The following is a 24,116-nucleotide window of genomic DNA, read 5'->3' on the forward strand; positions in this document are numbered from 1 at the left end:
GGGTTCAAACTTGCAAGTAATATATTCTAATGATAGAAAGGGGAAATGGTTGTATTATGTTATTACCACTAAGTATAAAAATATAGTTGTCTAGTTGTGTCGGTGATGAACTAAAGGTAAATAGAATATATTATTAACATTCTGTCACTTTGCTTGAAGCAATGCTTAGGGCTCCAAAAAAAATTGATACATTGGTTCTTAACTGAGAAAAATGCTTGTTGCGTGCTACAAACCCTTGCTCTTGAAGGCCTAACAACTTGTATAGAGGGAAGCTGAAGCAGCCTCCCCCACCCAAAAAATATTTCCTCGCTAGCCCAAATTCTCTCTGGGAGAGGATCGAGCTGAACCAGCATTTGCAAGGAACGCTTGTCATCACCTTGTCGTCGATGCCAACACCGCTTGCGGCTTTCTCTATCGCGACGGAGCCGGCCATTGGCCAATGCGTTGAACAAGGCGGTGGTGCCGATGAAGAAGAAGAAGGCGCTACCCTCTCTGACATTTCCCCCATGGCCCACCTGCCCTTTCTCAATGTACTACAACTGTGTCGCTCCCCCTCCCCCTTCGATGGCCATTGAGGAGCCCGCTTTCGACGAGACAAGGAGCAAGGACGACATGCTCGCAAGATTTTTTTTTTGCAATGCCTCAGTTGAACGATGAATGATGTGGTGATAATTTCTACGATGTTTATTGCTATTGTTGTGAAACAATCGAGTCGGATGAGATGTTCGAGTTCTTGATGCAAGTGGACGAGAGGGCGATCGAGGAGCGTGCAATCATGTTCATGGATCCAGGCAAGATGGATGAGAGTGCGACACAATATTGGGAATTCACTTGTGGGAAGATCTTTCTAACTCATTTGGTGGTGGTGTCATCGGTGATGGTGTGAGTGTGTGATTCGATTGTGATCGATATTCACTTCTGATCCACCATGTGCTTGTTGTTTTTTGGAATGAATTTGTTCCAGTCGGTGCCCTTTGGCTCAAATGTGATTATGTTTTAGTTGTTTGTTCGATTGGATGAAGTATGTTAATGTTTGTGGTTAAATAATGATGTGGTGCATTTGAATTGTTTAAGTTTGTGTTAAAATGTGGTGTATTTGTTTGGAATGTTTGTGGAAACATTTGGAAGAATAGCAAAAGAATATTTTGTGGGGTTAAGTTTTGGGAAAGGGCTAGGTGCACAAAAATTTAATCTCTTAAAATTTGGGTGTTTAAAGGATGGGGAGAACTAGAGATCGTGGGACTCAATCATTAACCCACCACGTATTAAATCATTGCCTACCATCTGCACACATGCAAATGCAGTTCAGTTAAAATTTTGTCGGATCTTGAATTTGTTATCAATCTCCGTGATTTACATAGGTTTGTTTATTAAGAGGCATACACATGTCTATCAATTAGTCGTGAGTAACGTCTTCAATCTTCGGTTCTAGCTCCAGCTTGCCCTCCATCCCTCCGTCCATGCATCCTTACTACCTGCCTTCGATGTTCGTTATGGTTAGCTCGACATTGTCAGATGTGTCATCCAACACGTCGAGAAGATCCACCGGAGTGCTCACTGGCATGCATACCACCGTCCGAAGTGGCCGCCCCGGTGCCTATTGGTGCGATAACATGGGGATTACAGCAGCCATTTGCGGTCGTTGGCTTGGGCTCTCCTGAACGCATAGTAGCCCTACCTGAATGCACGTCACGACATGCTCTAGCTCCATCGGGGAGCAGCCATTGCGCACGGCTGGGTCCAGGAGCTCGAGGCTCTTGTTCTCTTCAAATAGCTTCCATGCCTGCAAAAAACTTATTCTGTTTGTCAAGGTCGCCGTGGAATTCAGTATGATTCCATCAGGGTGAGTTTCTTGGTTCAAACAAATAGGGTTGGGGCTTGGGTTGTGTAGGCACGAACTTTCTTGGTTCAAACAGACTTTTAAAAAATGGTCTGTTTAAGGCACATCTAGGTGTGCTCTTCTTATTGCACATCTAAATTGTTCAATCAAACATACACGGGAAAAAAACGTAAGAATCCCTGTGTAAAATTAATGACATGGGAGTTAGATGTGCAATATGCAATACGTAAAGCACATCTAAATATGCTTTAGTAAAAATTCATTTTGATTATTTTGTATTGGGTTGCAAGAGGTAATTGATTGCTTACATGAGCTATGAGGTTGAAACTTCGCTGGTTCCTCCTGCCGCTCACGATCTCCAGCAACAACACACCGAGGTTATAAACATCCTGCATGAACGATATCAAGCCATCCATGGCATATCCGGTGACATGTAGCCATTGCCAGCACACCGTACAAAAATCAACAATCAGAAAATCCGGCTAGGGTACACTCGTAAAGAAACTAAAAACTATAGTACTTGAGCATTGCCGTGTCATATGCAAAGTTGCAGTTCTTACTATATTCCAACAATCCTTTCTGTGACGGTCGAGTCCTGACTGTCGCCGATGCTGCTGAATAGCTTGGCGATTCCGAAATCCGATATCTTGGCCACCATGTCCCCGTCAAGGAGAACGTTAGTTGCCTTGAGGTCTCGGTGGATCATCGTGTGCCTCGAGTCCTGGTGAAGGTAGAGCAGCCCTCTAGCAACGCCTAGGATGATGTCCATCCTTTTCTTCCAACTCAAGGTGGCGCGCCTCCTTGGATCTGTTGGCAAATTCACATAGTTGAATTTCTCGGCAAAAATGGTTGTAACTATTTGCCGTAGTTAGGGTGAGTGACACGTGCTAACCGAAAATGAATGTGTCCAAGCTCTTGTTGGTCATGTACTCGTAGACCAGTATCCTCTCGGAGCAGTGGATGCAGCAGCCGAGCAGGCTTACGAGGTTGCGGTGCTGCAGCTTGGCGATTAGGTCCACCTCGTTCTTGAACTCTCTCAGTCCTTGCACCCTGTTCTCTGTCGACAGTTTCTTCACCGCAACTTCCTGGCCGTCTGGCATTTCACCCTGATAAATTCTGCTGGTCAGATTTTGGTCCTGACTAACTGGCCATTACGAAATTTCGGTCCTATTTGGTTCTACAAGGAAGGCGTACTGCTATACGGCCAATGGAAATTTCAGTCCTGATTTACATGGATTCCATGTAGTATTGCAATGTGTATTGTGTAAAAGCATTACTCTTATCACCTTGTAAACAATGCCGAAGCCACCACGGCCGATCTCGTTTTTGGGGCAGTACCCACCGGTGGCGGCTCTAATGACTTCGAGATGGTACGTCGGACATTCGCCACTCAAGATGTCTTCAAACATGGTGGCTGCAAAACGGACAAGGCAGGAAGCCACCTGACATGAGCAATAGTAGGATAGGGCAGCAAGCAAGCAGCAGTTTCAGATTCAGATTATCCTCTGAAAACGCATGCACCAAGGACTCTGACCTTCCTGGCCGCGCCGGATCCTTCTCCAGATCAGGAGGCCGATCGATAGCACAAGCAATGCAAACCCCGGTCTTGGTTCTCTCTGAAGAATGTCAGCGTCGAGTTAAATGCACAGAAAACTGCAGTCCTCAAGCCAGTGTGTTACTAGCAAGGTGCATCGATCATCATTGTTTGAGCCTGACATGTTTGTCCTGGTAGGCCATTTGACAAGGTCCTTGCACACAATACTATAGTTTGATGCTACTACTACATACTAGTGATTGGAAATATCATCCTCTGCATGGACAAAAAGTCCGAGTGACTGAATTCAGCCGGGAGATTCCGACATGATGCCTAATCGGTGGTTGAAGTCAAGCTAAGGGAACAGGGGTTTGTTTCATACGTAGTACATGCAACTGAGTGATTTGAATAAGAGAGAATTGCATATGTACCGTTCTTACCTAGGTCAGACAACGCCAGCCTGACGAAGAGATCCTGCCCGCCGTCGACGAACCGCGTGTCCATCAGCTCGCCGAACCACTGTATGCACCCGGTGCCGGCCCCGCCTCCACGGATGTCCGACGCCGCGTACGCCGTGCAATTACAGTTGGACAGGCACCTCCGCCCGCACTCCTCGACCGAGGCGCCGGCGTCCACGCTGCTGCCGTGCGTCTCCGGCAGCTTCACACCGCGCAGGGCGTAGAACCCGTCGCCGCCCGCACCGCCGCACCGCAGCGGCGTTCTTCGGGCGCACCCGCCGGACGCGTCCCTCATGCGCCACTCCGCCGGCGACCTCTGCCGGAACCCCCGGACGCAGCTGCACACGATGGCGTCCGCCACGTTGCACACGCCGAACGCGCCGCACAGGCCGTAGCTGTCGCAATGGTCCCTCGGCCCCGACCAGAAGGTGTTCCACGCGCCCGTGGCGCGGTCCCAGACCATGCGCTGCATCACGCCGGACTCGTTCAGCACCACGCGGGACGGCGGCGAGCCGGCGCGGTCGCGGTACCCGTAGGAGACCTCGTCGGCGGTGTCGGTGAACCGGAACTCGAACATGTCCTCGAAGCTGGTCATCTCCGGTATGCCGCTGAACCGCACGCCGTTCCAGGCCCCCGTCCGGTACGTCTTGCGCCCCTCCCTCCAGATGTGCAGCTCCGGCGAGCCGCCCGCGTCCATGTCGTAGCGGAAGTCGCCGGCGGACGGGTCGTCGGCGTCGCGCCACGAGGAGAGGGACCACGCGGCGCCGGTCCGGAGGTCCCTCCCGGTCCGCATCCCGGAGATGAACGTGTTGGTGGGGTGCTCGAAGCTCTGCACGCCACGGCGCCGGCCTCGCTCGCGAGCACCAGGTTGCCGTTGTCGTGGAGCTGCGCGGCCGCAGCCGGCGCCGCGGCCGAGGAGTTGGACGACCAGACGGTCTCGTTGTCCCTCGCGGTGTCGAGGAGCACGAGGTCTCCTCCGGCGCTGAGCGTGACTACGCCGGAGGACAGGGCGTCGAGCGGGCGGTCGCGGTTCGCGACCCAGACGACGGCGGGCGGGGAGACGGTGAACCATATGCCTAGGAACCACTTGGTGCCGTTGGCGACGGGGAAGAGGCCGAGCTGGAAGACGCCGCCGGGCGAGACCAGCCTCTGTTCGCCGCCGATGGCCCCCTGCCGCGTCAACGTGCTGTCAGCGACGGCGGCCGAGGCAGCAGTGAGAAGCAGCACGGACAGCAATGGGAGGACGAGTCGGCGGTGGCTCTGGTTCATGATGATCTTGCGCCGGCTCAGTATGGAAGTACGGGGAATGTTACCGTGGAGTCGGTGGATTTCTTGCCAAGTTCTATATACCGATGGCTGGCAGATGTACAGCATGTCATGGAATGTTGTCACGGACGGGACGGGTGGTAGCCCGAAAGGAACGAAATTGCCACTGCAAGAGTGCGGGGACAGATCGACGGTAAGCGAGATCGCTGACTCGTCTAGCTAATTTGTTGGCATTTGCCAAGTTGTTTCGTCCATGTCTGCAGATGCAGCAATCAAGAGTTCTTGGTCAGAATTCTTGCTCGACACTGAAGCTTGGTGGCACGTGATTTTGACCATTTCAAACCAGTTCTGGCGTGAAATTATTGATTTCCATACGTTGCTAGCTGGAGTAGTTGTCAGTATCAGTGCGGGGCTTGGTTTGAGCCCAACGTTAGTGCCAAAGCTCGATGATGCCAGTGAAGACGAATCGTAAACCATATTCATGGTTTAAGAGTTAAAGTATTCTCTTACTATTCATGGTCAAGGAATTGGATTTTCTCCACGACAGACTCGCTTTCGTTCGTTAGCAGATTTTTATCCGATCTCCAGTTATCGCAGCAAGCCAAACATGAGACATCAACCTGCTCAAGTAAGGTCCTGGATTCCACCACCTAATTGAATTGCCAAGATAAAAGTTGACGGAGCTATCAGTGCAGTTTGCCGTGATGATGCAGGCTTATATATGGGTTCCTCCGCACTTGTACTCCAAGGTTTGACAGACCCTGCAACACTTGCCGTGAAGCTCTATCAGAGCAATTCTAACGCGTCGATCCAAACGGACATGTACTTTGTCCGTTTTTCGTCCGTTTCGATCGGTCAGTAGGACGTGCACGTCCGGCTTTTTATTTGGGTCGGCAAGTGCGTCCAACAAGAGGCCGACCTATTTATGCCGACGTGGCCAAAACTGACTAATTAAACAGAATTATACGTAAATGGCCGATCAAACACCTGCAAAAGTCCACTTAAACAACTAGAAAATAAAAAAAAACTAATAAATCGCCCACACGCTGCCCTAGCAGATCGCCTTGCCCTTGCCCTTGCCCTTGCCGTTGTCGTCCTCGCCGCCGGTGAGGTCAATGAAAACGGGGGAAGGTCCAACCCAACCGAACGCGGCTTGATAGGCCACCAGGACAGCCTCCTCTGGCGTCTGCTGCGGCGGCGGCATAGCGGCGAGGCGGACGCCCTCCTCCTCCTCCTCCTCCTTAAGCTGTAGAGCCTTCTCGTCACGGCGCAGCAGTTGTTCTCAGACTGCAAAACGGTTGTCTCTGAAATTAACAGTGGAACACTTGGGGTCATTAGTATGGTTGTGAATGAGATTAACGACACGAAGGAGTTCGAGTCTTGTATAATAGTGAAGCTTTTGAAAAAAACTTCTAAGAGGGAATTAATTAGTGGCATTGGTCTTACCTTAAAGAAGAACGAAAATGAAATGAAACAAAAACAAAAATAAAGTAAATAAAAAAATAGAAAATCAAAGTTTTTTAAGAAAAAATAAATCAGGGGCATTGGTATTATCCTTTAAGAAAGAAAATAATAATAATAATAATAATGGAAAAATTCACACAATTTATGCATAAATTGCTTTTTTATAATATGCAACAATAAGTGTATATAGTGAAGCTTTTGAAAAAAGCTTCTAAGAAGGAATTAATTGGTGGCATTGGTCTTACCTTAAAGAACAAAGAAAATGAAATGAAACAAAAACAAAAATAAAGTAAAGAAAAAATAGAAAAACAAAGTTTTCTAAGAAAAAATAAATTAGTGACATTGCTATTATCCTTTAATAAAGAAAATAATAATAATAATAATAATAATAATAATGAAAAAATTCACTCAATTTGTGCATAAATTGCTTTTTCATAATATGCAACAATAAGTGTACATAGTGAAGCTTTTGAAAAAAACTTCTAAGAAGGAATTAATTGGTGGCATTGGTCTTACCTTAAAGAAGAAAGAAAATGAAATGAAACAAAAACAAAAATAAAGTAAAGAAAAAATAGAAAATCAAAGTTTTCTAAGAAAAAACTAAATTAGTGGCATTTTTATTATCCTTTAAGAAAGAAAATAATAATGATGATGAAAAATTTCACACAATTTATGCATAAATTGCTTTTTTATAATATGCAACAATAAGTGTATATAGTGAAGCTTTTGAAAAAAAAACTTCTAAGAAGGAATTAATTGGTGGCATTGGTCTTACCTTAACGAAGAAAGAAAATGAAATGAAATGAAAACAAAAAAAAGTAAAGAAAAAAATAAAATCAAAGTTTTCTAAGAAAAAAAATTAGTGGCATTGGTATTATCCTTTAAGAAAGAAAATAATAATAATAATGAAAAAATTCACTCAATTTATGCATAAATTGCTTTTTTATAATATGCAACAATAAGTGTACATAGTGAAGCTTTTGGAAAAAAACTTCTAAGAAGGAATTAATTAGTGGCATTGGTCTTACCTTAAAGAAGAAGGAAAATGAAATGAAACAAAAACAAAAATAAAGTAAAAAATAAAATGAAAGTTTTCTAAGAAAAATAAATTAGTGGCATTGGTATTACCCTTTAATAAATAAAATGAAAAATAATAAAAATATATGGACAAAACTTTTGCACGATTTATGCACACTTTTTTATAATATGCAAGAATAAACACATAAAAATGGGTTTTGTGCAAAAACAATCTAAGAAGGAATTAATTAGTGGCATTGGTGCTACCTTAAAGAAGAGATAAAATGAAATGAAAACTTAAAAATGTTTTTTAAGAGAGAATGACTAAGGGCCTGTTCTGAAGTCCTCTAGCTCCACGCTACACAAACTTCATAGATGGATTTGTCCCGAACAGTTTTGCTACGAGAAGCCGGCTTCTCGAAGTTATGCCCGATGGCAGTGCAAAATCCTGGAGGAGCGTCGGCCCAGCTCCATGGATGCGAAAAGATGGAGTTGGCTAGTATTACAACCGAAGTGCCACCGCCAAGTCCAAGCCAGCGAACCGGTACGCTCGCAGGAAACATAACGCTCCTCTCGCTCTCCATCGAATCGATACAGGGGCAGCTTTCCTCGATGTCTAGCCCATACTGGGCTGCCTCCAACCGGCCCAAACTGGCGTCCAATAGGCCCACAACCTCCCAGCTGGGCTGCAGCGATAAGAGAAGCTGCACACGACGCCGAATGCTCCGGAATCGCCAGAGGGAGCGAGAAGCTGGCTAGGGAAGCTGGATTTATGAAGTTTTGTGAAGTTGAAGGAGATCAGAACAGGCCCTAAATATCATTGATCTTAACCTTTAAGTAATAAAAGTAATATTGTACACAACTTTGCAGTAAAATTTTGTAATATGCAAAAAATAAACATATAATAGTGCAACGTTTACACTGCAGTATAATTTGCACACATATTGTATAGTACTTCCTCTGTAAACTAATATAAGAGCGTTTAGATCACTATTTTAGTATTCTAAACGCTCTTATATTAGTTTACAAAGGGAGTATTTGTTTATATACATTTACGTTCGCCCATCTTGAAAATACCCATATATTAAAAAGGAAAAAAATACTAAAAAGAAAAGCAAAATCGGACACAAATAGAAAAAAAAAACCAAGAGTGAGCAACGGGCTTCAAGCCCAATAAAAATTCAACTGACCGCGAACAAAGACGAATCAAAAATTCAACACCTTCTAAAAAAGTGTCAAAAATTCAACACGAATCTTGACAAAAGTATCAATGGTCAGAAAAGACTTGTCAGAAAGTTGGCTTGCCCAAATTTAAAAATCAGGCAACTTACATATAGCTAAAATGATGTTTCATTCTTTTCTCAGTTACAAATTTTTAGGAAAAGGCCTAGATGTTGCAAGATCAAGGAGCATTACTGAGCCGAGCACATGCCGGACGATGGGCTTGTCGCTGTGATCTTGGGCAGCGCTTTGCTGACACTATCTACAGGAGTGGCCCGGCACTGACACGGAGCACGACTCCATCGAAATAACGACCGGGAATGGAACAGAAAGATCCAAATGCTTAACTTTATTTGATCCCCGATCAGCCGTATTACACGACCTCAGCTGCAAATGTTAGGTCTTTTACAATGGAAGATGCTTAGAAAAAGTACTTAGACAAATAAACCGGATGTTTCTTAAGCACCGGTGATTATTTGTACAGAATAGATGTTTAATTAAGCGTTTAAGCGTCTTTTCCATAGAATTAGGCACCGATGCTTCAGAAAAACCCAATTTATTTTTTAAACATCTCTCTAAGGCCTTGTACAATGAGAGATGCTTAGGGAAGGTGCTTACAAAAATAAATCAGACTTTTCTTAAACATCGGTGCTTATTTGTACAGGATAAACGCTTAACTAAGCGTTTCTCTAACGCTTAACTAAGCGTCTCTCCTGTAAAAATAGGCACCGGTGCTTCAAAAAATCTCGGTTTATTTTTCTAAAAACCCCTCTAAGCATTTGTCATTGTACAAGGCCTAAGCACCCTTACACGCCCCGCTCGACAACGATTCATCAACATACAAACACACACGCGAAATGAGATAACCAGGAAGAAAAACACACGCTCGGCCGGCGCGCCATCGCCACCGCCCTCCGCGTCCGTAATAATGTTGTATCGTATGGTTTACTTGCCGACGATGAGGGAGACGAGCGCGTCCTTGAAGTGGCCGTGCGCGCTGCCGGCGACGGCGTCCTCGAGCTTGGCCCCGAACTGCTCCTGGTAGGCCGCCCGGATGGCGTCCATGTCCACGTCCGACCGCGTCACCGCCACCCGCGCCAGGGCCTCCTTGCCGTGGTGGTCCGCGCCCTCCCTCAGCGCCGCCGCCATCACCTGGCTGAAGTACCTCTCCGGCGTCGCCAGGCACCGCACGGCCTCCCTCAGAGCCTCCTCGCTTCCCAGATCCTCCTGGATGTGCTTGCCGTGCAGCTCCTTGTAGTACTTGAAGGTCTGGACGAGGTGCGGCTTGCTCCTGGTGGTGAGGATCCTGACCACCTCCTCGTTCTCCACCAGCCTGCCGCCGGCGGCGCCCTTCACCGCCGCGCCCAGCGCCTTGGCCTCCGCCTTGGCCGTGTCGTCGCTCACCTTGGGCCCTTCGTACCGGTACGCGCTCACCAGCCCCACCAGCAGCTGCACATCCACAAACACGTACATCAGACTCCACCTCCTCCATGGCCATGGCTCTCAAGAAGAAAGAAAGAAAGAGAGAGAGAGAGAGAGCTTACGCTGCAGTAGGGCTTGTCCTTGGCGCGGTAGGCGACGTCCTCCTCGAGGGAGTGGTGGAAGAGCGCCATGTAGGCCTTGCGCGCGCCGAGGAGCTCCTCGGCGGAGCGGGTGCAGGCGACCTCCACGAGGATGGCGGCCGGGTGGGCCTGGTGGAGGACGTGGTGCGCGAGGCGGGCGTCGCGCTCCCACGGGTGCATCGCCCACAGCACCATGAGGTTCTTGAAGCGGGAGAACTCGGCGGCCAGGCGCAGCATGTACTCGTCCTCGCACCGCTCGATCACGCCCTGCTCCTTGAACAGCCCCGGGAAGCTCCTCCGGAACCCGGACCGCTTCTCCGGCTGCCTCCGCCAGTTCGCCAGCGCCGCCACCATCGTCGGCTCGTCCACGCCCAGGCCTCCCAGACCTTCATCGTCATAGATTTCAATTAATCACAACGAAAATCCATACGGATCAACTCTAAGGAATGATCACACAGACACAGTGGTACGAGTATGAACGATGAACAATGTCGTAGGAGTAAACGATTATGGATGCAAACCTGAGAAGGCCTTGGTGAGCGCCTGAACTTCGTCGGCCATTGTTGCCCTGACAAAAATGCTGGCCAAAGATTTGAGGAGACGGAGGCGATGGCTGCACGGGTCGCTCGCTGAATTCGCTGTGTGCTCTGCCGCTCCTGCTGGACGATCTTTATACTCGGAGACGGTGTGTTTGGGAAGGCGATTATGGGCAGCGCTGGTATAATTTTCACAGCTAATGGAAGAAAAGGGTCGTCAATGGTTTACACATGGGTACCACATCCGCGTATGCACACCGATCCCATCTAATTAATGAAGTGACAACCCACGACGCGATGGGTGGGTGTGCATAGCAGTATTTGCATCGTGCAACACGGGGTGATTATGGACGACGACCGCTATAATTGTCAGCTGTAGTACGCCCTTGTCACGCTGCGGTCACATCAGATATAATTTCTTCGGGTACATTTTTTCTGGAATAGAATGGAAGAGTGAAGTGAAATTTACGAACAAGGAGCTGTGTTTTTTTTCAAAAAGAATGGTCTCCCCGAGCCTTGGCATCAAGCGATGCACACAATCATTTTATTAGAAATAGAGCAATTAACTATGAATCTCAACTCAGTGTCATCAAACAAAATGCCACAATCGGCAAACATAAGGCACGATGCCTAAACACATATCCTATTATCTTCTAGCGGTTGCACCCAAACGCCATATGCTTCCTGACTTCCGCATGGCTGAGTAACAACCACATACGGATACCTCCAGACACCCGAAAGATAACTTACAGTGACTTTGATGTCGCGAAGCTTGGCTGCCCACATGACACGCCCCATCTCCAAGTCGTCTGCATCCGGCTGTGCCTAGATCCGTCGACTCACCCGCCTGTCGAATGACCTCGGGTCCGGAATCGCGTTGAAGACCACCACGTCGGCCTTGGGGGCCTGTCGAGTAGAGGGTCGTCCACTTGACGGAATCTCGACCAACGCCGCACAAGCTGTCGTCGGAGACACGTCACGCCCAGACGTCTCCCCGGATGCAGGCCTATGCCAGAGGAAAAAAAAAACTTGTATAGTTAAGCCATTTGACCTATTCAGGTGTGGGAAAAACAGAGAGAGCAAAATTGCAATGAGACATGCCATGTGTACTTGGCAACTCAGACCCACATGATAGATTGCTAAATGGGGTAAAATTGATGATTTTTTTCGCTAAATGCGGTAAAAATGGACGAGAAAATGACTAAATGGAGTAAAAGGTGGCAAGACTTTCACTAAATGGGTAATCTGGATTAAAGAAAACTGCTAAATAAATTAATTTCCATCAAATATATCAAAGTAAGGGTTAAAACTTAAAACTGGAATTAACTCAAAATTAATAAGATCAGTAAATGCTTCTCTAACAAACTAGTAATTACCTACACCTTGAACTACAATACAACACGCCATTGCAAGTGCAGACGGCCCTTGTTGAGGGAAATGTAATCGTGTGATCAACTTAGGATGTGAGGAAGAGTTTAAATAATGTTATTATTGCAAAAAAGAAAATTGATGCCAGAAGGATTCAAATAGATCAGCTAACATTTCCAGCAGATGAGCAATAACAAGAGGTAAAATCATCATTGAGAAACTTCTTCTAGGAGATCGGCAGCACGTGATGAAGGTCCCAAGTAAGTCGTCATGGTCCACGAAAATGGAAGAACACATCACATGAAAAGATCAATTTGCCTCCAAATGGTTGCACCTACTCAAATCACAGGCCCCTCTAATATTTCTGATCCTCATCCGCCACATCAACTGCTGCATCCGCGACTGTTCTTCCGGAGTGAAGACCTGGAGTTTGTCTCCTGCTGTTTTTTTTTAGAAAAGGAAGATGACCCCCAGCCTCTGCATCTGGGCGATGCATACGGCCACTTTATTAATTATTCTCACAAGACCTTACAAAGTAATACAACAGTAAGACTAAAGCCGCCGTCTAAGCCACTCTATTCAGTTGATGAAGGGACGCAGATAGTCTGGGCCTAATACCAAACAAGCATCGCAGCCAAACCTAACATCTAAGACCTGAGATCCCATCCAGAACGCCTGCCGGGCATGGGTCTCACCGGTTCGGCGTGCACTCAGAGGCCGCCGCCACCAACTTCCACCACTCCATCTTCAGAACTGTACTAATGCATCAATCTTGCTCGGTACAGCTATCGATGTCTCCTGCTGTTAGCTCCATCTAGAAAATCTTGTTGGAAAAAACTTGTAATAAGTGTTTTACTATGCTTCCGGTTTACTTTGGCTATGCCCGAGCGCATAAATCTGCCTATATTGAATGTGATCTCATCGCAATGGGACGGAATCTGGGGTGCAGCCCCTTTCTTTCAAACAAAAAATTTGTGCTCATAATGCATTCAGAATTCTCATTTCAAATTGATGATCACAGTGGCAATGAAAACCCTACAGTCCACGGTGTCATCCTTATCGTCGCCACCAACATCGTCATTATTTTCCTCCAATCATGCAAGCAAGGTTGGTTTATGTCATATTCAATTTAAGGATGTTCCTGAGCGCAACTTCTATTTCAAGTTTCTGCCACTAGGTCACGTACCAGCAAACCGGACATCATCTAGCTCGTTGTCTTTGCTTTCGCTCTAACAAATCAATCAGAGGTTCGCACTATTCCACGCAACCTAGTTAGCTGGAAAATTAAGGGATTAGAGAAATGATTGAGGAAACATTTCTCACTCACCAGTTTAATGCAGCTTCCTAAGTTCACACCACCGTCGTCCATGTCTAACTAACAGTGTGAAGATGTGACAAGCGATTTTTTCAGTTGAAACTTGTGGCACCAACATTTAGACGATGTGAAAAACATGTACTGTCAAGGCCATGTATATATCCTAACATCTAGATACAACTAACGTGGTCCAAAATAACTAATTATTATCGTCCCAGTATGTTGGGCCACATTCTTCAATCATACAGCAAGCCTATTATTATGCTTGAGGAAACTGGGCGCATGGTGAAGGACAAGATCATTAGTGACTTGCACACATCCAAATCACCTACTATGATATTGGAGATTCAGATATGGTCGCTGATTTGTTTGCATAAGCAGCCATTGGGCACTTGCCACGGTTGTCCATGTATCTTTCGTCAAAGGCCTGGTTAATTATGCGGTTGGTTGGCAACCAAAATCGACTCTTCGCAGCGTTGATGTTTAAAAACCATTGGTCAGATGAGTGTGATCCACGAGAAGACTTGTTTTCTCTAGTATCCTACAGTCAGCTCAACCCTGCCAACTGTACTTGAGTTTTTCTTTTATGAAACATAAGTAGCTCTGTCTGCACAGTTGTTCTGATGCAACTTAATTTGTTTCCCTCTTATCACAAGCAGCTTTCCATTGAAAGTAATAGTTTAACAAAGTAAGCAAAGCGTGGGTTTCACAGAGAAAGCAAAAAAGGCTTTGAAATGCTTTGCGAAATGTGGCATGTTCTCCGCTTTCGAACCGGGCGCATGGAACGTGCGGGCATGTCCTCCGTTTTTTTGAAAGGCTCTTCAGTTTATCTTGGAGCCCATGACGCTTCTCGTTCTAAATGAACGGCTAAAGCAGTAAAGCGTGAGCAAATTATACATCTTTGCATGGTGGAAACAGTGTGGGTTTGGAGATTTGTTTGGAGCTCTCTTTTGGAAGGAAACCTTACCGGTTAAGCAATGCCCATGTGTTCCCAAGATTCTTCTTCCAGCATGAGAATGTCTGTTTTTTATCATTGTTACTGCTAAACTCCTGTGTTGTTGCACATGCTGATCTTCCCAAATAGTGGTGGGTGAGTGGGAGGAACAGCTGGTTTGAAGCTGCAGAAGGAATAGAGAGTGAAGAGGAGAAATAAATTCATGAAGGCGCCTGTAGCTCAGTGGATAGAGCGTCCGTTTCCTAAGCGGAAAGTCGTAGGTTCGACCCCTACCTGGCGCGCCTACTGTTTTTTTGTCTCTTTTCTTTTGTGCTTAGTTGGTGCACTGTTTTTGAAGCAATTTTTTTTATTTCCCAAGAAGAGGAGAGTAGAAGGGATGGTATGAACAAGTATGAAACATGTAAAAAAAATGGTGTGTAAATGGTACTCCTCCTACTAATTTTCTTTAACGCTCAGGTTCCAGTAAGAAGATGGTGAGGACAAGTCTGAAAACACCCCAAGATCTGAATAAGATACTAGATTACAGTACAGCATGAGCAAGTCTGAAAATAGATGAGGCAAGCCTTAACTTAAGAATTATTACAACGTGTGCTATAAGGCGCACAACCCTTTTCCAGCAAACAAATCTAAATACCTCTCCAATGCTGATTAAGTAGGAGCAATGAACATACCCAAAATGCCCCTCGCATGACCTGTACACAACATCAGCCAGGCTACTTATCCCATTACATTACAAGCTGGATAACAGTGGCACCATTAAAACTCATGACTAAGAACCTAAAATGAGCCAAGAAAAACACAATCAAAAGATGCACACGCGAAACACACGAGGAAATAATTAGGCAAAAAGCCCATTGCCGGCGAAGCTTTCAACCCTGGTGGTGTGCTGTGGTGTCTGTGTGGCTGCCATGTGTGGCTGGTGCGGCTGCCTCGAGTGCATCCATAACATCCCTCCCCTCAATCTCCTCTTCCTCCACTTCTCCTCGGCTGCACGGACGGGAAGGGAGGGAGAAGAAGGAGCGCGAACGCTCAGCCCCATGGCCTCCATCTCGGTCCCGGACCCCGCCCCTTCCCCGACCGAGGATGCAGAGAGCATCAGAAAAGCAGTGCAAGGTAAGTACTTACGAAGATTCAATCAAGTTTACTCCATTGATTGATGTTGTTGTTTTTGCTCTACCGCAAGAAGAACCTGTGCTGAGATCGTGAGAAATGGGCAGGGTGGGGGACGGACGAGAACGCGCTGATCGAGATCCTGGGCCACCGGACGGCGGCGCAGCGCGCGGAGATCGCCGTCGCCTACGAGGGCCTCTACGACAAGCCCCTCCTCCGCACGCTCCAGGACGAGCTCTCCAGCCACTTCAAGGTAACATACACCTTCGCCTCCTCCATGGCCGGCGGGCTCCTAGGCTTCTTCCTTCGTCCCCGGCCGGACACCGTCCGAAATCTAATCTCCATGTCTGCGCGTTGGTCTGGTCCGGTGGTCTCAGGGCGCGATGACGCTGTGGGCGATGGACCCGGCGGCGCGGGACGCCAAGCTGGCCTACAAGGCCCTCAGGAAGAAGGGCGGCGACCGGCACGCCTGGGTGCTCATCGAGGTCGCCTGCGCGTCGTCGCCGGACCACCTCGTCGCCGTCAGGAAGGCCTACTGCTCCGCCTACGACTCGTCGCTCGAGGAGGACGTCGCCGCCTGCCCGCTCTACAAGGACCCCCTCAAGCAGGCAAGGCCGTGCCGATCCTGGCATTCTCCTTCTTTCGTCGCCGCCGTGGGTCCATTTCTTGCTCTTGCCGTTGCCGGTCAGTTGAGCTGAGCGCTCGTGTGCGTGTGCGTGTGCAGTTCTTGGTGCGCCTGGTGAGCTCGTACCGCCACGGCGGCGAGCACGTCGACGGCGAGCTGGCGAGGGCCGAGGCGGCCGAGCTGCACGGCGCGGTGGCGGCCAAGAAGCAGCCGCTGCACGGGGACGTGGTCCGCATCGTCAGCTCCAGGAGCAAGCCGCAGCTCAAGGCGACGTTCCAGCACTACAAGCGAGAGCACGGCAAGGCCATCGACGAGGTCTACTTCATCATCATTTTTCTACGGTTAAAAAAACCTGAGCACACAAAATGAACTATATCTATTTTGATGCGCCACAGGTTCTCGAGGGCAATCGCAACGACAAGCTGTCGGCGATGCTGAAAACTGCGGTCTGGTGCCTGACATCGCCGGAGAAGCACTTCGCAGAGGTAATACTCAAAAGCTCAACCTTTTCCAGGCTGCTTCAGTTCTGATGCTCTTCATGGCTCTGCCTTTTCCAGGTGATCCGGAGCTCGATCATCGGGCTCGGCACCGACGAGGAATCCCTGACCAGAGCGATTGTCTCGCGCGCCGAGGTCGACTTGAAGAAAGTGAAGGAGGAATACAAGGTGAGGTACAAGACGACGGTGACCAAGGATGTCGTCGGAGACACCTCCGGGTACTACCAGGGCATCCTGCTCACCCTCATCGGGGCCGAGTAGCCATTGGCAGGATCATCCAAGCTCAGAGGATGATGTTCAATGCCATATTGTTTGGTACTTAGACCGTTCAGAGGATGATGTTCAATGGCATGGTACTTAGACCGTTCGATTGAACAGAGTGGCATTGTCGTGTGTACAATCTAGAGAGTGAAGTGTTGGTGTTGTGAAATAAGACCCCTAATAGTTCATTTATTGGTGTATTCAGCACTGGTTTGAGACAATGGTACTACTTCCATCACGATTTGATTTATCCGAAAGATTACACGGTGGCATGGTATCATAAACTCATTTTATGCACATAGTTGCGGCGATTCGACTCAAGTAACACAGAACAAACGGTAGAACGATAGAACCAAACACACATCCTATTTCATCAACAGGCGGGTGCAGTCTCACTTCTTCCTTGCAAGAGCAGCTGCGATCCCACCGACGATAAGTCCTACTGCAGTTGTGGCGATTCCTATGCCAATCACACCATCTGCACAGAACAGGGTTATCAAGCAATAAGTGCATACGTTTTTCAAAATCAAGTAATTTATGAACAGGGTTATCAGTATCTATTTTTACAGTTGCTTGATTTTGAAAACTCAGCATAAATTACTCCTAGCTTGCTGTTGTCACTTCAACAGATAAAATTATCACATAGTTTTCTACTGTGAATCGCAGAAAAGTATGGTCGATTAAACTTATCTTACCTTTAGCAATTTTATCCTCTATTGCCTTCTTCAGAGATGATGCCTGCCTCCAATCTGGTTGAATCTACAAAAAAGGGGACAAGATCAATTAAAAGAGGGAATTTATAAAGGCGGCAATATCCTTAAACGGTTGAAAAACATATGCACTTATATTCAACTAGTATGGAATATAAAGATGATGGTCCCAGATTACCCCTTAAACAGTTGAAAAACATACGCACTTATATTACCCCATAAACTTTGTTTTGCATATTTTTCTCTGAATTTTAATTGTATCCCACGTATAAAGTGTATAGGTCACATAGATAAGTATGTCTAACTAACATGTCCGGCACAAAATGCTACTTCGGAATTAGGCTTAAGCATAGCCAAATCTTGAAATGGAGTAGCACACAAGGAATCAGCAACAAGCATAGCCACGATCTTGAGCTGCTTAGCCAGAATTAATCGACAAGAATAGGTGTGGAATCAATAGAAATATAAAACACGTGACACAACAGTCGAATGAATTCAGTTAAGCAGTTAAACAGATTTGCTGTTTGCATAACAATTACAAAATACTGTTATCTGCATAGCCACATATCAATTGTCTATCAGTCTTACCGCAGAAAAATCGATTGTATATCATGACGCTGCCAGATTAATGAGAGGGAGGGTGATTTAAGGGACAATGTCTTGGATGGTGCAAATGTAGGAAAATTATTTCCAAGCCTGATGATGAAGAAATCAACAAACTGAGGGAACCACAAATATCAAGAACCTTTACTTTAGTTGCACAAACCTTAGTGGAATCAAATATTTGGTTTATCGCTATGTCGTCCAGCACAGAGACAGTACTAGTAAGTAGTTACGCAAGCAATATGCAAATAAATTCCACATGTGTCACCCAGCAAACCAGCATAGAAATAGCACCAGTTGGTTGTTACACAAGCAAATAAGATGATGAGTTACCACAAGTTCACAATGCAGAGCTACTTGCATCAACTGCATGTATGACATTATCAAATATTTGGCTTGCAGTTAAGCTCAAAACCAGTGAAATATTTCTTTCCCTTTTACCAGCAGAAACAGTACCACACACCAAGAAAGTATGCATTATATAAGGCAACCAGAAGGTAGTGCAAGAATACCTCCAAACAACGGTCCGCAAGTTGCCGGCTCCTTACATAGTTACCATTTCTGTAGTGCCCAACAGCCAGCAAATACAACTTTTCTCTAGTCTGCAGTGGGCTGGTGGTTTTATCAAGAGAAGCTGTGCAAGTAGAACAAACAATTTGATCAAAACAGAGTTGAGAAGAATAGATAGCAAAGTAAGATAATAGGTTGCAAGGAGTAAATTTTCTTCCATGCAAATAAAAAAAGTTATCTGACCTTCAATCATGCCAATTCCACGGTTCACATCATCAGTCTGCTTGGAATGGACGAGAGCCCAAGATAGCCTCATGATGCTATCATTTTTCTGTTCCTCGGTTGCAGCCTCAGCAACCTCTCTTTCACATCCCTAGGTGCATATAACCATGAATATAAGCTCTGCTTGCTCATCGAAGATATTAAACAAAACAAAATAATTCGTGAAGATTGAAGGGGAACAGAAAGCATATACGAGTATTTAACAATAGCAACAGCCAAGAAATAAGAATGTATGACTTAGACAGTTTGTGTTTGTGAACAGTGCATAAATTCCGAGTAGACATTTCAGAGCTGAGTTAACCATCTTCCATCTATTTAGTAAAAGACATGTAGTACACGAGACCAAATGGGCAATTTGGTAAATTCATGCTATTGTCACTACAAAATCACATCAACTGACTGAGCATACATGTCATGCCAAAGCACCAACGGTTCAAACAGACAAAACTAATCTCCCACCACCAACGGTCCAAACATATAAACCATGAATAATCATCGGAATCAGAACTATAAGTTCTAGTTGCTCTTCAAACATAATTAACATAACAGGATAGTCTGTGAACAATGCAAAAGAACAGAAGGCACATATATACATGAACAAAAGCAACAGCCAAGAATAGATGACTTAACAGTTCGTGCTTGTGAACACTACATAAACAGATAACAGTAACCCAATGAACATGGCCAAGTTCCGAGTGGACATTGCATAGTTAGTTAGCTATCTGATGACTTTAGTAAAAACACATAGCATTCGGTACTACAAGAGACAAAATGGGAATCAGAGTATCCAACATCCCAACTTGGTAAATCCATGCTACTACCGGTAAATAATGACATCAACTAACTGAACAAACATGGTAAGGCACCACCGATTCAACAACCACGGCCGGTCTCCCACCACCAGGGCAGCATCAAGCATCACGAAGCTTTGCAATAACGACCCACTCTCCTTTTCTACATGTATTTTCGTGCTTCGGATAGTATGATGCGCGCATCCTAGAATCAATTAGGCCACATCTACTGCGCAGGACACCACAGCAGCGAAAGATTCATCAAGTAAAGCGAGGGGCTAAGGGGAGAGAGGTGGGGGGCACTTACGGCGATGATGTCGCGGTCGCACCAGGGGATGTTGTCGCCGCCGGAGAAGAAGGAGCCCACCGACTCGAAGAACTTGCTCATCTGCGCCTCCATGGCTCTCGGCCGATCTGCTTGGGGATGGGGGTAGGGGTTTCGATTTTGGGGGAGGAGGCGGTGGCCGGTGCTGGTGGGTGGGCGAGGGTTTCTGGACGCGGAAGGAAGCAGCGTCGTATCTCTATCTATGGGCCAGAAGAGGAGAATGAGAATGCAACTAACGACGGATTCGAGCGCAAGTCAAGTCCGCCGCGTGGATTTGCGTTTGCTTAGCCCACGCGGCCACGACTTCTCTCACCCACGCCTCGTGGGTCCCACGTTTTAAGCAGATCGTATGGTGTCTTTTTTTTTCTTTTTGACGATCAAGTCGAATGAAAATAGATCTAAAATGAAATGTTGGTAATTTCCCTCAAAATAAGTAAAATGTTTTTCTATGGACAGAGATCTGTTTTAAAGGTTGGTAAGAAATATAGAGCAATCCAAACATAATAAAAATTGCATCACCGCCAAATGGCCATTGTCGCCGTCAGAATGAGTCGCTGACGTGCCACTGTCGTTGCTCCCCTATTGGAGCCAGTTTGACCATGTCGATGATAGCTAAAAAATCTTCGTGCACATGCTACTAAGGACCAACGTCCCAGAGCCACAGTCGTCGCCATTAAACCATTGAACCGATCTGAAGTGTCTGACACCTACTCTCGTTGGCTAGCACACATGGCGAGAAACTCTAACCTTGTCATCCCAAGGAGACCAAGGGAATCTACGCCGAAGCTCCATCAACTATGTCCCGATAGACGAACTTGAGGAGGATCGAAGTATAAAAGACCAACTCAAAAATAAAGAGCCATCATCTGCCGAAACACTACTTAGAAAGAAAAAAAAACTAGCCTAAACTACTAATCGAAGCCGAGGCATCAGGATTCGCTCTTCTGAGCAGTGAGGAGATGAGAGGTGAATCCACGGCTCACCAGCAAAGCTTGAAGGGAAGAGTATCTTAGACGCCACAGTTGTAGGACATGAGTGTCGATATTCCTAATAGCACTCCCTTTCTACTTCCATAGAAGCAGGCCAAAAATTATTATTACTCACTCCAATCTGAATCAATTAATTTGGATGGGAGTTGTACTGGAGCTGCGTCAATTAATTTAGATTGGAGAGTAGCAAAGTCTAGTGCAAAGTAGCCCAAAATAAAATACTTAAAGGGCCTTTGTTGGGGTTTTTCTAACCATTGGATAGGAGCAGTTCAGAAAGCATTTCTGCCGGACAACAAAGTTAACATGGTTGTGCCCCACGTATCTTGCAGTATTGCACCATGTATCCCCCCTGTATTTGTTAGGTGTATTACTTTCTGCATAATTCAGTACGCATACCCCCTGTAACATCCTAAATTTTCAATTTGAAATATTATACATAGATCATCCATACATATCATGATTTATAGTATTTCCGTTCCGCAATTCTCAAAATCCTAAGCAACTCAAGGACCCACGGAGAGAGTTGGGGATTTTCCGGTTTTCATATTTGATTTTTATCAAATAATGAAACGAGGATTTTGATTTTAATAATTTTCTCTCCGAGAAATATTTCATATTAAATCAAATGAGTGGAGATAATATGACTTCTCCAAAATAATTGAAATATCGGAGGAAAAATATTAAAATCATTTATTGGATTTTATTTGGTTTTATTCGAATTTTATTTGCATTAGAAAAATTGCATGTTTTCGAAATTTCATTTTAGGGCCAAGAAAATGTTCAACTCGTCCTAAATATTTTATTTAAACGGTAAAATTTGTTTTGGCATTTTTAGGTTTTTTTTCTAGGATTTTATTTCGGTCGGCGAAGTTTAAAAAAAAAAAGGGTTCCCGCGCCGACTGGGCCTAAGGCCCAGCCGCGCCAGGCCGCCGCCGCCGCCACTCGGACCGGAGTCCGAGTTGGACTCCGCCTCCGCCGCGCCTTACCCCCTCCTCCAAGTCGCTGCCCCACCCCCTTTATATACGCCGCCACCCCGCCCCCAACACCACACCACCACCGCCGCCGCTGCCTCGCCTCGCCGGACCTATCGCCAGAGGTAGCCGCCGCGCCCCGCCGCCGGTTTTTTTATAAAGACCGTTCGGTTTTTTAGAAACCCTAGATCTGGGTTTTTTCGGATTCGCCGGTTTTTTCGGTTCTTCTAGTTAGCGGACGTTCGTCCGAACGTTCGTTTTAACGAATGGTTCCTCGCCCGTTAGTTACAACTAACGAACGCTCGTTCGTTAGTCTGTTCGTGAGTTTTCTTTTATCAGATTTATTCCGTGATTTTCTCTGATCGCGATTTCTGATCCGATCTTAGATTCTGTTTATCTTTTCGCTCGTTTATCGGAATCAGGCGATTCAAGCGCCTGGAGTTTCGTCTCGAAACCCTCTTTCTGTTTAACCAACTCAAACAAGTTTTCTCTACTGTAAAATTTGACCTAGTTTCAGATTAGTAAACGAAGCTTCTTTCTTTCGCCGTCTGAGTTTCGTTGCTTCGTTTGATTTGATTCTTTTTGCGTACCGGAGTTCTTAAGTTGAACTTTCTGGTCAACCTCTCTTATTTGAGTTTTGCTTGTGCTTCGTTGCTTGTTATTTATGTATATTATTGTCTGCTTGCGATAGAATTCCCGGAGTGCGAAGCGTGTTACTACGAGTCTCTAGGATTCGCGGATCGTCAGCAAGGCAAGTAACACTTTGATCATATCCCATTATTACCCAGTTTTTATGCATTAGTTCCAATCCTCAAACATTGCATGATTAGGATGTCATTAACTTGTGGGTTGGGAAGTAGTTGCTGAGGTAGAACTTATTGCCCTGTTATATTCAAACCCTTGGGAGTTACTTCTACGTATTGCTTATATTGCTATGCTATGCTCGTAGACGTGGTTTGGGTTTGAGTGAAATTCATGTCAGATATGAGATTGTTAATTAATGGTTCAACTTAAGGTGGCAACTTAATCAAACAACTGGGTGGATTGAGGCACCTGGGGAACCCAGTGTTGTCTGTATTTTTTTTGGAAATCCCAGGGTACCCGTGTGATCTTCCTATGGACCGCCACCCAGGCTCAAAGGGAACTGAGATGATTCATGCTAGAAACTTCCGTGTGCAGCCACAAGCTATTATGGGCTCTAGCATAGTTGAGTAAGTTACGTGAAGCTCTTGAAGAGGTAGATCAGCAGGTAGTGGGTTTTGTAGGTTTGGTATGGTCTACCCAGAGTGGAGAGTTAACGTTTCTGAAAGACTGTGTCTCGGTCATCCGTTTCTCAAACACCATGTAGTGCGAGGAATCCAACGGAGGCGATCGAGTCTTGTGGGGAAAAGTGCGCAAACCTCTGCAGAGTGTACAATCTAATCATGGTTAGCCGTGTCCCCGGTTATGGACAATTCTTGAGTATCTAGTACTTGGGTTATCACATGTATCTCACCATGTTTAATTAATATTGTTGGGTTGTTAATCACTTTAATTGGGATTGAGTTGGGGTTACCTTCTCAATGATGTTTCAACCACCATGATAGTAAAAATTAAAATCTATTCCTTTGTTGTAGGGAAAAATTGGCTTTTCGCAAAACTATAACCATAGAGCTTTCCACCAGCCATATATGCATATAGTGATAGTATTATTTTGTTCTTACTCTAATGTGTTACTTTGCCAGCATATTCCATGTGCTGACCCGTTTTCGGGCTGCAACGTATTATGTTGCGGACTTTTCAGACGAGGAGTAAGGTTCGGCCGTGCAGCTCAGCTATGCCGTTGGAGTTGATAGACTCACCTTATCTTCCAAGCCTTCCGCTGTCATCGCATTAGATGGCCTTAAGCCATATTATTGTAATAAGT

The 24,116-nt window shown here is 45.9% G+C and overlaps 3 protein-coding genes, 1 non-coding gene and 1 pseudogene across 4 annotated transcripts; 2 read left to right on the forward strand and 3 right to left on the reverse strand.

The window, feature by feature from the left end:
• Positions 1–1,228: 1,228 nt before the first annotated feature.
• LOC125515895 lies at positions 1,229–5,524 on the reverse strand (annotated as a pseudogene).
• A 3,608-nt stretch (positions 5,525–9,132) lies between these two features.
• LOC125515904 (annexin D4) lies at positions 9,133–11,119 on the reverse strand. Its single transcript, XM_048681393.1, has 3 exons — positions 10,884–11,119; positions 10,345–10,748; positions 9,133–10,249 (listed from the first exon to the last, which is right to left on the reverse strand). The coding sequence occupies exons 1-3, from the start codon at positions 10,921–10,923 to the stop codon at positions 9,746–9,748; spliced, it is 948 nt and encodes a 315-aa protein (XP_048537350.1). The 5' UTR covers positions 10,924–11,119; the 3' UTR covers positions 9,133–9,745.
• Positions 11,120–14,744: 3,625 nt separating this feature from the next.
• On the forward strand, positions 14,745–14,817 carry TRNAR-CCU. The gene has a single exon. It is a non-coding gene; the product is annotated as a tRNA-Arg (tRNA).
• A 538-nt stretch (positions 14,818–15,355) lies between these two features.
• On the forward strand, positions 15,356–17,279 carry LOC125515936 (annexin D3-like). Its single transcript, XM_048681419.1, has 6 exons — positions 15,356–15,649; positions 15,754–15,899; positions 16,024–16,254; positions 16,371–16,586; positions 16,667–16,756; positions 16,829–17,279. Exons 1-6 carry the CDS (start codon positions 15,445–15,447, stop codon positions 17,027–17,029), a joined length of 1,089 nt encoding a protein of 362 aa, XP_048537376.1. The 5' UTR covers positions 15,356–15,444; the 3' UTR covers positions 17,030–17,279.
• On the reverse strand, positions 17,257–20,489 carry LOC125515946 (mitochondrial fission 1 protein A-like). The gene is made up of 5 exons (XM_048681428.1): positions 20,233–20,489; positions 19,096–19,225; positions 18,855–18,976; positions 17,725–17,788; positions 17,257–17,507 (listed from the first exon to the last, which is right to left on the reverse strand). The coding sequence occupies exons 1-5, from the start codon at positions 20,323–20,325 to the stop codon at positions 17,422–17,424; spliced, it is 495 nt and encodes a 164-aa protein (XP_048537385.1). The 5' UTR covers positions 20,326–20,489; the 3' UTR covers positions 17,257–17,421.
• Between the last annotated feature and the right edge of the window lie 3,627 nt (positions 20,490–24,116).

This window comes from Triticum urartu, chromosome 1 (genome assembly GCF_003073215.2).
Source record: "Triticum urartu cultivar G1812 chromosome 1, Tu2.1, whole genome shotgun sequence".
Taxonomy (NCBI): Eukaryota; Viridiplantae; Streptophyta; class Magnoliopsida; order Poales; family Poaceae; genus Triticum; species Triticum urartu.